This window comes from Pyxicephalus adspersus, chromosome 6, assembly GCF_032062135.1.
Source record: "Pyxicephalus adspersus chromosome 6, UCB_Pads_2.0, whole genome shotgun sequence".
Lineage (NCBI taxonomy): Eukaryota > Metazoa > Chordata > Amphibia > Anura > Pyxicephalidae > Pyxicephalus > Pyxicephalus adspersus.
The window spans coordinates 107,470,539-107,483,098 of NC_092863.1; the positions used below are offsets into that span (position 1 = coordinate 107,470,539).

At 40.9% G+C, this 12,560-nt stretch overlaps 2 protein-coding genes across 3 annotated transcripts; both read left to right on the forward strand.

The window, feature by feature from the left end:
• The first annotated feature begins 119 nt into the window (after positions 1 to 119).
• On the forward strand, positions 120 to 3,497 carry LOC140332638 (uncharacterized). 2 transcript variants are annotated; one of them, XM_072413832.1, is made up of 4 exons: positions 120 to 470; positions 2,017 to 2,162; positions 2,534 to 2,628; positions 2,880 to 3,497. In XM_072413832.1, exons 1-4 carry the CDS (start codon positions 134 to 136, stop codon positions 3,016 to 3,018), a joined length of 717 nt encoding a protein of 238 aa, XP_072269933.1. In that variant the 5' UTR covers positions 120 to 133; the 3' UTR covers positions 3,019 to 3,497. The 2 variants fall into 2 exon arrangements, with proteins under 2 accessions (XP_072269933.1, XP_072269934.1); XM_072413833.1 differs by having other exon boundaries at positions 120 to 323.
• Positions 3,498 to 6,433: 2,936 nt separating this feature from the next.
• On the forward strand, positions 6,434 to 11,800 carry LOC140332356 (E3 ubiquitin/ISG15 ligase TRIM25-like). Its single transcript, XM_072413627.1, is given in 1 exon segment — positions 6,434 to 11,800. A coding segment is annotated over 1 exon segment (1,689 nt). The 5' UTR covers positions 6,434 to 6,693; the 3' UTR covers positions 8,383 to 11,800.
• Positions 11,801 to 12,560: the final 760 nt, after the last annotated feature.

A 12,560-nucleotide genomic window follows, 5' to 3' on the forward strand; every position in this document is an offset into this window, starting at 1 on the left:
GTTATGTTCCGTTCTGATCCAATCCAGATTCTGCCTATGTACCGCTATGATCCAATCCAGATTCTGCCTGTTATGTTCCGTTCTGATCCAGGCCATATTTTATGTTCACCCAGGAATTGTCCCCCATGTCACCATGAATATGATGATGGTTTGTTCTTCACCTGCAGACATGACTGAAACCAGGGAACTGCAGCAACTTTCTAAGCATTTTGCCGAGATGAATGACAGCTTCTCACAGCAACTGCAGAGCAAAGAGGACCTGTTAACCTCCACCAAGAATGACCTGGAGACATTGAAGAAAAGACTGGAGCAGATAACTCAGGGTATGGGCACTCTGAATTCTTCTCTTAAACAGTGTTTAGAAGAGAGAAATGCTCTGCAAGCACAGACAGAAAGAGCCATTCAGGATCAGCAGACTGCCGAGAGATCACTGGAGGAAACCAAACAAAAACTCGACCGGATAGAGAAAGGTATTTGTAGGACACATGGCAGGCACACTATACACAACACACCATATGATGGCCCTATATGATGGAATGGAAGTGTGTATCGAGCATTTATAGCTCTGTGTCTAGAACTAGGAAACAGAATTTGTATTATTGGAGGTTGTTGTTATGATTGTTGACTGGGTGAAATAATAATCTTTTCACTGAGTCAACAATCATAACAACAACTTCCATAACTGCTAATTCTCGATCCTAAACTAAGGTAGGTAAATACAAACAAATAATAATTTATTACATTGACTGGTCAGATTCCTATAACCGAGTCATGTAAAGATGAAAACTCACAAATTTTGACCATCAGTTAAGTGAAATGGATATTTGGAAATTTTTGTTTTTCTGGGTTAGGAGGTGCTGGGGGTAAAAGTAAAGTTTCTTGGCATTTATACTATCCTATACACAAACAATGTGCTGTTAAACTTTTCCTATAACCCTTTTTTACATAGAGGTTTTTGTTATAGTTATAGTACAACAGGCTGTTGGAATGATTATTGCTATTAATATTATTAATAATAAACAGGATTTATATAGCACCAACATATTACGCAGTGTTGTACATTAAATCGGGATGAGTGTTTGTCTGTTGGGAGTGGAATAGGTTTGTGTCTACTACTGACGTGTTTCGCCATATGGGCTTCTTCAGAGCAAGACGTGACTCAGTGGTCTCCAGATTTTCTGCAGGTGTTGGATGTTATCCCCAAAACTGGTCAAGATGTTAGGGACCCGCAGATTAATGGTTTTCAAGGTGTGTTGCACCACATTCCATTTAGGTGGTAGTGATGGATGATCCAACAATTAAGTGGAAGGGGTTTCCATGTAGAAGTCAAAAGGAAAACATGCAGCAAAGAAATCCTTTTAGTTGTAGGAGCACAAAGAACATCTCCGATGGTGCCAGGCACGTAGAGGTCTGTGATGTAGCAGCCCATGGAGTGAATACAAAAGTAATAATGTCGCCTTGTATCTCTTTATAAGCACGGTGCCAGAGATTTGTGCAGGGGCAGCTCCTAAAGCTCCCCGATTTACACTGCTGCAATCATTTCTGACAAATCGGAATTGCATGATATTTGTGTTCTCAAAGTCATGGTGATGTATTGGATAATATAAATATACTTTGGTTTGATCTGATATGTTGGTATAGATGGATTGTTACATCCTGTTTTAAAAGGAATTGAGCAAATCCAGTTCAGAGCCCCCATCTATTGTCTGCCCTCCCCCATCGCTTATTCCGAAGGACAGAATATGCTTCATATGTGTGCTGCGTTTTGGGATTTTCAGTTGAGTTAATAATGAAATCTTTATTCTAGCTGTTGGTTCAGAGCAAACTTAGCAGCAGATCTGCTTGTATGTTATAGGCCGAGGATGTGCTGAACAGCCAATGGAAGTAATAAATGTCCACCTGGGGGGGTTCTGGGGTGCCTGGTGAGGAGGCAATAGGCTTTCCGGTACCTAATAGTAACATAATGAGGATATATTGCTTCTCCATCCAGGTTATTGTATTTTTCTTCCATTCCAGATCTCTGTCCACAAAACTGGATCCTAATGGATAAGAAATGTTTAATATTTGATGAAGAACAGAAAACGTGGTATGAATGTCTGAGAAAATGTGCTCAGACCTCTGCCAATATCCTCACTGTACGAAGTCACGATGAAAGTCTTAAGGTATAGAATACATATTATCTATCTGTGGATTGGAATATGTGTCATAGCAAGTCCCTGCAAGCAATGTGCCATCATACAGAATTCATTAAATTAGTGAATGTGGAGATTACTAAAATGACAAGCATGGAAATCTAAAGAATCAATATCTTTTCAGGATTCAAGTTAATCCATTTACTAAGCTAAGTGAAATATCTCTTACAAGGCAATAATTCACTTTGATATTGAAACAGTTGATATCCCTTCAGTGAATCTGCCCCTATGTGCCTTTGGTATACATTACTATGGATGAATGTTACCACCATTTAGGTAGATAGAAGATTACATTTTATGTTTGTTGTAACATTTGTGTGACTAATTTTTTAATATTTTAGAGTTTCTTAGCAAACAAAGGAAATTATTGGCTTGGGATGGAGTTACGATGGACCAGGTCAAGCAAAGAGTTGAAATGGCCAGAAGACTATGGGAAGTAAGTGTGAATCAAATTGCAATTATCAGTCCTCATATTCCCCAGCTAAAAGTCCTACCACTAACAGAAGTCCTGGGCTCTGCAGTCTCCGGGGGTCCTCTTCAGCCTCTCTACTACCCCAGCTCTGGAGGGGCTTGTATCCTAATCCTCTGTACGCAGGCAGCAATGCGATGTTCTACTTCTACTATGTCACATCTAGGTCCCTAAAAACAGCACATGGACTCACAATAACATTTTCATTTTTTTACCAGATACATAGAGCAAGGAAAATCCTGGACGGTCAGCAATGGAAAATATGATAGTGATTACAATAGAAACAATAATATGTGTGCTTGTGAAATGGAAATTCTCCAAGGAAAATATCGTTACAATAAACATTATAGCTACTGATTGTTATTTGAACCTCTGGGCTTTGACCTGCGGGGTACAACATATTCCTGTACAAAAACATCTTAAAGACAAATACTTCACGTGGGGTAAAAAAATAAAAAAAAACAGGAAGAAATTCCAATAAATAAAGACAGATGAAAGTCCGATATTACCAATTTAACGCCCAGGAAACCAAGCATTGTAATATTTGGACGTTATTTGGTAGTCCCATTGTGTGACGTTGTTATAATTCTTCCATCTATATTGAAGATCCCATTCAGTGTCAGTATTCAGTAAGAAATGACGCCAATGTGGACTGTCATCCTGGAGGTCCAAAAGCTGATCCCTCTTATTAATGAAGAGCCGGACCTGCTTTACCAGCTTGTATCCAACCAAGACAATGAATAAAAATGATGACATTTTCCCCATAAATTATATAGAAATATATATATATAGTTTTTATTTTTAATGGAATGTTTTTGCTATATTTGGATGTTTTATTAAAGGAAATAATAAAGTAAATGTTTTTAATGTAATGGAATGTTTGTAATGTCTTCTGATAATTCTGATTATTGTATTTCCCAGCCCGGACCTGATCTCTGTTTGGAGCTGTGACCATTAGGACGATGACAACCCTTGAATATCCATTGTGAGATATCAGTATAGATGTGCAGGAGATTAGAGAATTTGATTAATATAAAATGAGATCGTGTGTCTCTAACTACAACACACAAGAGGGGACAGAAATATTGAGCATGCCGGGAAGACATGGTGGAAGACACATCTGTGTGCACATTGAAGTGATAAAAAGAGGAAGTCACACAGCCACCGTTCAGCAATTTGAGTAAAAGGCTTATATTGGGGAACGTATGAGCAGAATTACCAACCACAAGTCCCAGAAGAACATTCTGGCCACATAGAATAGGCACATATGGCAACATAGAAGAGCTTGTATGATAAAAAGAATGGTCGATACAAAGTGCTTGGCATAGTGGGGGCACAGAAGCCAAGGGTTTCATTCTGTGCACTCATCTCAGGTGTGACTGGGGCAATTTCTTTGGTTTTTATGACTGCTAACTCCGAACATGTGATCACTGGAGGCATAGGAGAAAACAATCCCGATATAACCCCTTATTGTCTCTTGATAAACCTAATCAGACCTAATAGTTCCTCCCAATGTAAATAGCAATATTTAAATGTATTCACATTGGTCACATGTGCTGGACTTTGTGGTCTGTTGTACATAGGGTCTGGATAAACATCATATAAGATTGTGTTTTAGGGGGACACCCTGCATCATATGCGTGAATATTATTCTCCTCCTTCATGTGAATACTAAACAAGTGCAATACTGTATAACACTAAAATATTGGAGGGCCAATGGGATGATTGCAAGAGCCTCCGGGGCACAAACCAGGGATTCCCATTAAATCTCTGGTAGGAGACACGGTGACGTTCTACTTCTACAGGGTAAGCCATCTACATAAAAGATAAAATGTATTACAGTCTATAGAGCGGATATATAAAGTGTACTTACCACTGATAAAATGCCAGGTTTTAGTGATAAAAAAATCTGTTGGGGAAAAATATATATATAATATATGATAAGCTGGTTGCATCACTATAATAATTAGGGTGCACACCCCTAAACTAATACTTTGTTGCAGCTACTTTGATTTAATTCCAGCACTCAGTCTTGTTGGGTCGGAGTCATGGTGCATCTTGGCAATATTTGCCTCCAAATCTTAAGATTGCAGGGCAATTTATGAGCACCGCCCTCTTCAGGTCACCCCAAAGACTTTCTATTGGATTTAGGTCTGAGCTCTAGCTATTCCAAAACTTTCATTTTCTCCTGGTAAAGCCATTATTTTATTGATTTGGATGAATGATTGGGGTAATTGCCCTGTTGAAGGGAGAAATTCCTCTTGCTTGAACTTGGTTTTGGGTCAAAAGTGATTGGTATGAGGAACTGTTCTTAACTCCCAGCGGCTTGCCTTAATCCCCAATTCCAGCTGAAGAAAAGCAGCCCCAAGAAATTAAAGTTTAGTAATGGTCCAGACAAAGCCTAGATGTAAATCCAATAGAATATCTATGGAGTGACCTGGGCTGTGCACAGGAGATGCCCTCTATCTATTTGCTGTGAGATGTAATAAGGAAGAGAGGGCAAATATTGCCCAGCCAAGATGTGCCATGCCGATACTCCGACCCAAGAAGACCAAATGCTTTCATTAAATCTAAAGGAGCTTCAGCAAAGTATTAGTTCAGGGTGTGCACACTGATACAACCGGTTTATTGCACATTTATTATATTTTTTTCCAACAGATTTGTTTTTCAATAGAATTGTACAGACTGGACGTCACATTTAGGGTGAGAAAAGTTTGGAAATTATTTAATGTGACCTCATTTTTATAGTCTGCACACTTATTCTATCTACTGTAGATCATTATACAAAAATGCACGGGAGGGGGGGGGTTACATATTCTAAGGAGTTTCTTAAGATATTTTCTAAATAGGAATGACAATGAGTTTTTATAGCAGGCAAGAGTTCATATCTAATTGTTCTTCAATTTTAGGTGAATATATATCAAATCAAAAGGTAAAGGAAACATAAATATATTGTCACAACGTAGGCTCAATGATAACTGACCCCGGCCTGAGGGGGAAGGGCAACCAACCAAAAGGAAAGGTAGCCTTGGACACATGCAAGTGTCTCAGAGAGATGGAACAACAAGGGGGCGCTATGCACTGCTAGGTGGTGCTAGGTGGTGGTGTGAACCCTAAGAAGGGCCAAGGCACAGAGTCTAGGTATCAGCCTCTTCTCCAGAGCCTCTAGTGGGGAGGATGTTGCACTGCAGGCTAATACCACGTTGCAGTCCTTAGGCACAGCATGGTGAGAAGAACAAAGCAAAGTACCAAATCAGTGGGCAGGAGAGTAGTCAATAATAGCCACTGTTGGGGCAGGCAGAGCCAGGAATCTATTAGAAGGCGATAAAGAGACGCTAGTGACACAACATCAAAGGGACACTGAAGGGTGGCAGAGGACACAGGTACACCAGGAACAAGGGATAGCGGGAGCTAGACACTAGAGGAACAAGTGACATGGGGATCACCAAAGACAATGGCGAATAAAGTCACTGGAAAACACTGAGGATACAGGAACAGCAACACAGGAACTGCACAAGGGACCAGAGCAAGGGAACAGCAAACTGGACAACAAGGGGTTAGAACAGGAGCTGGACTGGGATACAATCAAGCAATCCAGTTCAGTAACACTAGGGGGAGACACATAGTGAGCATTGTGTCTGAGCCAGCTAATTAGCAAGGGACTATCAAGGAGCTATCTTCTGATTGGCCAGGGGGAGGGGCTATGCAGATTAAACCTGGAAGAGCAGGGATGTGCCTGGGGTCAGAACTGGCCACGTGCCCAGGAGCCCGACTTTAGTGAGGGGCAGGTAAGTGTGACAGTTTCTAGGTGCCAGCCATAGTCTCCTGGTAGATAATCATTCTCTGTATGATTTGTATTATTCTGACAATAATTCATCTAGCCGGTGATTTACGTAATATTGTCAGGAATGGTTTCAGGTTTTATGTGTCTCCACCCTTCTAAGGATTACTATGAAGAAGAGCCTCGCCCTGAGTAATCAGTAGTTATGTATCGGTGACTTTCACTTTCATTTCTCTCTTCTGCTGTCAGCTATGGCGTCTGCTGATCTGAGGAAGGAGCTGGAATGTTCTATCTGTCTGAACATTTATACAGATCCTGTAACCCTGAAATGTGGACACAACTTCTGCCGGGTCTGTATTGCCCGTGTGCTGGATACCCAGGAGGGGTCCGGAGGTTATTCCTGTCCTGAATGCAGTGAAGAGTTTGCGGAGCGGCCTGCACTGCAGAGGAACATAACACTGAATAACATTATGGAGAATTTCCTGTTTGCCCAGCCGGCTCAGGGCCCCGGGGTCCTCTGTACTTATTGTATTCACACTCCTGTACCTGCCGTTATATCCTGCTTGCTGTGTGAAGCTTCTCTGTGTGACAACCACGTGAAAGTCCAAAGCAAGACACCAGAACACATCCTATGTGACCCCACCACCTCCCTGGAGAGCAGGAAATGCCCCGTCCATAAGAAGGTCCTGGAGTATTACTGCACTGAGGATTCCGCCTTTATCTGAGTGTCTTGCAGATTGGCCGGAGAACATCGGGGACATCAGGTGGAGACTCTGAATAACGCCGCTGAGATAAAGAAGAGTAAAATGAGAAATATTCTGCAGAAACTCATTACCAAAGGAGAGGAGATGGAGGGAAGAGTGCAGAGTCTGCAGGAACACAGGAGGAAAGTAGAAGAAAAAGCAGCCGGTGACACAGAGACAGTCACTGTCCTGTTTAGAGATCTCAGGAGACATCTGGAAGACTTGGAGAAGAGAGTCCTGAGCGAGATCTCCGGGAAGGCAGAGCGGGTCTCATTATCCATGTCGGATCTGATCCAGGAGCTGGAAATAAAGAAGGAAGAGCTGTCCAGGAAGATCCATCACATTGAGGAGCTGTGTAACATGGCGGATCCACTGACAGTCTTACAGGAATCAGACACGGGGGACTTGTGTGATACGGAGGGTGGAGATGATAGAGAGAGACGTGATAAACTCCTCCATGATGGGGGGGATGTGGCTGGGGTCTCACACACCTTATACACAGGTTTATCTGATATAATATCTTGTTTAGAGAAATGTATAGGCAAACATGTCTGCCCACCATCTACCCCAAAGGACAAAGCATCCTGGCCAAGCACCCAACCTACTCCGACTATACAACCGCAGGCTGAAGGACCAAATCCTGGGGCCCTACAGCACAAATCAAGGCTGTCAGGGGCTGTAGATATACTACTGGATGTGAACACAGCTGGTAATTATCTTTATATATCAAATGATAGGAAATCTGTATCCAAGTTGGATAAATATCGGAATCGCCCAGAAACATCAGAACGATTTCAGTGTCCTCAGGTGTTAAGCACTCGGAGTTTCTCCTCAGGGAGACATTATTGGGAAGTGAATGTTGGGGGGTCAGAAAACTGGGCAGTTGGGATGTGTTACCCCAGTATAGAGAGGAGTGGCAGCCAGTCAGCGATTGGATATAATAGGGAGTCCTGGGGCTTGCGGGGGTATTATAATAAGTTCTCAGTGACCTATGACAGTAATAGAATCCCATTACATAGAAATATCTCCAGTAACAGAGTCGGGATAGATCTTGATTATGAGGCCGGCCAGATCTCCTTTTATGATCTGTGTGACCCCATCCAACACCTCCACACCTTCACCGTCACCCTCACTAAGCCCCTCCATGCTGTGTTATATGTGGGGACCGGATGTATAAAGATAATGGGGGGGATGTGAAAGGAATCTGCCCCGAGAAAGATCCCATTACAAACAATGCTGTTATCCTATGTGTAATTTTATCAGTTTTCACTGACTACATGCTTGTCCATGGTCACTGACCAACTAAGTCATGTAGCAAGGATAGGTATGACAGCCTGGGATCCTGCAGTCCTAAAGTTCAGTTTTGGAGAGTTGGGCAATAATTAGATCTTCTGCCATATTTTCAGGGCTCCCTTAATTTACTTTCACTTCCTGTCCTTGTGACAACCTTTAACCAAACTGATTGGAGCCTCAGCAGCAATAAAATCCTGACAAAGGTTCTAAACCTTCCCTGCCCCCACCCAAAACTAGAAACATTGATTTTCTGTAGTAGAAACTTTAATACTAACATGTCCTCACATGACAAATCCCTTTATTTCAGATGGCTCCTCCCCTTCACTGTGATAGGCTGTGGTAACTGTCATTTTGATTCCATCCAGGGCTATTTCTGATTCTATTGGTTACAGTCCCAGGAAGGGGAAATTCTCAGGTCAGTGAGGAATGATTGGATATAGAGATAGATGGTAATACCCCTTCACTCCTGGGCAATGTTCATTGGGTCCCTCCTATTCCACAATCACTGTGCTGTGGGCTGTAATATGGATGGAACACATAGGTCATAGATCCGGCTTTCCATCGCCATCACTTCTCAATAAAAGACCAAACACAGAGTATGGGAACAATCTTTACATTCAGTGTGAGCAGTCGTGTCACTGTACATACGTTTCAGATTGTATTCCAGGCAGGGCAAGATCTGCCACAGGGTGCCATGGCCACTAGGGGAGCATTTGAGCCCTGGCACTGCCCTGACCCCAGGCCTGTTTCTTGAACTGGGTAAGGTAAGTTCTTGTCTGGGGTGCAGATCACTTGCAAAAATGGTACAGGGTACTTACCTTGTAAGTAAACACATCTCTTTGTGTGTGTGCTGTGAGGAAGGAAAGGAGAGAGCATTGCCTGGGGGTTTGTACATATCACCTGTTTATGTTACAATATATGAGAAATGTTGTATATTTTATATTGTGTCCCTTCTCAAACATCCTTTAAATAAACCAATTGACATAGAAATCAATCATATAGGTCACATTGGTAGTAAGTGAGGGCGCCCCCTACTGAAATGTTGAAGCCTCACCTAGGATATGATGACAAATGCCCAATCCAATGGTAATGGTGGAAACTATAAGAAATGGAATTATAAAATGTTAGGATTTGGTTCCACCCCTTGAATGAGACTGTGAGGGTATTTGCACAGAGGAGGCGGGCTGTCTCGGATTTGGGTATAAGTCTAATTCTCGTATCTCACAAACCTCATTGTTGTATTTATTACATCCAGAAATAAAACGTTCTGTGCTGCCAAATACAACAATCAGATCTGAACAGACACGACATGTGAACGTCATATAGTGAAAATGAGTCCTCATACAATCCAATCAGATAAAATGAAGCAAAGTCATTGAAATCCGGAAGCAATCCTTATTAACCATCAGTGAGCGAGCCTATCTCCTCCATGTGAATGATTCACATTCCAATCATTGGATACAAAGCCTGCTATCCTTCACCTATAGGAATGGCCAGGGAAAATCTTGCATGGGTTCTGATGACCCCATTTATTTTGGCTGTTCACACAGCACAGTGAATCTTCCCTTTGGTAGAGATATGGTATTTAGCTCAGTAAATGAGATGAAGGTCAGCTGACTTCAACCATCCAATCATATGCAAGGAATTGCCCTGTTTTTTTTTTTAGATTCCATTACAAATGATTGGGTATTCTATGTTAGATGAACTATCACCACATTTACTAACATAGGTGATTTAACCCTAGCACTAAATTCCCTTGGTAAATCAGCCCCATTGTGTTTAAAAAGGATTCATGATTATCATGTGCTTAAATTCAAATAATAATAATATTAATATTAATCTATTGCCTGGAATGCAATATTCAAATTTACCATATATACTCAAGTATATACCCAGATAGTTTTCGCCTGAAAATGTCATTAGAAACTTAAACTCAGTTTATACTCAGGTGACACCTAGTGGCAGGTCCTGGAACTTCATTTGTCTATGGTTTGACAGATCTAAGCTGTCAAAGACAAGCTATTTACAAACTTCACATCAGGATACAGCACCATCTACTGGTGGCCAACATCAATGCACGAAAGATCATTTAAGAGCAAGTGACCAATCATAATCAACTCAAAAGTCCAAATAGTTTATTATGTAAAGAGGGGGAAGGATAAATAGCTAAGATCATACATAAAATGTTTTCTGCTTTAAAATAATTGTTTTAATCATAACACACCATGGATGTATTAATTCACATTCATTTTATAAGCATTACTGTTGATTATAGCTTTGAATGTTAACAGTGACGGCTTTTTTGGGACTCTAGGCTCATACTCAAATTAATGTAGTTGTGGTTGTTCTTGTTTTTTAAGATAAAAGTACCCTGGTTTGTATTTGGATATAAATCTATATTTCTGAGTAATCTATGGCAATATTTGTGTAAATATGATGGATATTGGTAATAGGACAGTAGCTGGAGCAGCCAGCCAGGAACACAAGTCTCTCCAGATCAGGACTCTGATGTGTGATGTGGACATGCTGGGCATTCAGTGATCAGTGAGTAGGAAACACATGGCACAACAGTACTGTGATTGGTGAGCTGTGATTGGTAAGCTGTGATTGGTGAGCTGTGATTGGTGAGCTGTGATTGGTAAGCTGTGATTGGTAAGCTGTGATTGGTAAGCTGTGCTGTATGTTACACGCTGTCTTTATGCCGTGATATTTGCTACATGAATACTTGTGACATATTCCTGACAATACAATGTTACATATTCCTGACCCCTGCACTCTGTACTTTGTAAATAAATACTAATACAATTGTGTTGTTACATTACTTTAATAATTGCAGTGTTGATCTTGTCCTGAAATTCAGAGCTGTTCTTTCCCTGTGATATCTCAGCCTGTTTAACTATCCCTATCCAGTGCTTTGGACTACAAATCAATTCATCTATCCTCTAGAAAAAGTCTTTTGCTACAATTACTGACAGTACCACCGTGTGCTCAATCTCTGCATATCTCCCATGTAAATGCCTACAAATAATGATTGAACCATTGGTTGATTGATAATCCCTGTAAGAAATTTACCAACAAGCTTTTATAATTACATGTTACGGCTTGCAGGTCCCCTGAGGAAGCCTGTTAGGCGAAACGCGTCGGAATACAAGGCGTTACCGCTTTCTACTTTATTATAATTATTCAGGGATTACTTTCTCTAGAGCAAAGGTCCAACATCCTCTATTTTTTGATGGGAAATGGACTCCAATTTGTATATGTAACATATATGTATGTGTTGTATGACGATGATAAAACTCACTAAATATACTTAATAGCTTAATAGCTTTCCTCTCCTTTTTCAGGTTTTACTTCTAATATTTGGGGTAGGCAGAGACCATACTTATACCGGTATGCAAATATTTGAGGATAGATAGACTCACCTTTGGGATTCTTAGAAATCAATTCATCTTTATATTTTATAAGTGAAGAAAGTAAGAGGTTTACTTGTTTTCCCAAAAATAAGCCCTAGCATGATTTTTCTGTGTTTTTGAAAATGCTTGAAATTGAAGCCCTACCCTGAAAATAAGCTACAATATTTATTAACACATGGACAAAAGGTGCTCATGTAAGGAAGCGCTATCACTAGACATGAGAAATTGGGGCCGATGGAGATTCAAGATGGAATTCAGGGTTTGGAGAGTTATGATGATGTTCCAGAAGATGATGACATGACTGTATTTGAATAAATGTTGATTTTTTTGTTGAAAAATAAATGTCAATTGTTGTTCATGAAAAAGTAAGACACCCCAGAAAATTAGCCCCAGTGCAAACAGGGTAGTTTAGCAGCAGAAAGCCTCGTAGGACTGACACCACTCATTCCCTAAAAGTGCTGCGTGTTGTCAGCTTGCAGTAGGAAATGAAGTGTCCTGAATATTCTTGTATTTTGTAGTGTAGTGTTCAGAATGACCCTGTGCCTGGTAAAGTGACAGTAAATGCTCATAGTGCCCATACTGCCTAATGCCCCTTCAATGCTGACGAATCAAAATCCACTGGTAAGCTGACACCTTGGAGTATTGGTCCCCTGTGTTCCATGCGGGTCC

Coding starts and splice junctions, on each gene's coding strand:
- LOC140332638 (XM_072413832.1), top strand. CDS start 134: ATGAATATGATGATGGTTTGTTCTTCACCTGCAGACATGACTGAAACC. Junction 471..2,016: donor ACTCGACCGGATAGAGAAAG/GTATTTGTAGGA, acceptor CTTCCATTCCAG/ATCTCTGTCCACAAAACTGG. Junction 2,629..2,879: donor TGGCCAGAAGACTATGGGAA/GTAAGTGTGAAT, acceptor TTTTTTTACCAG/ATACATAGAGCAAGGAAAAT.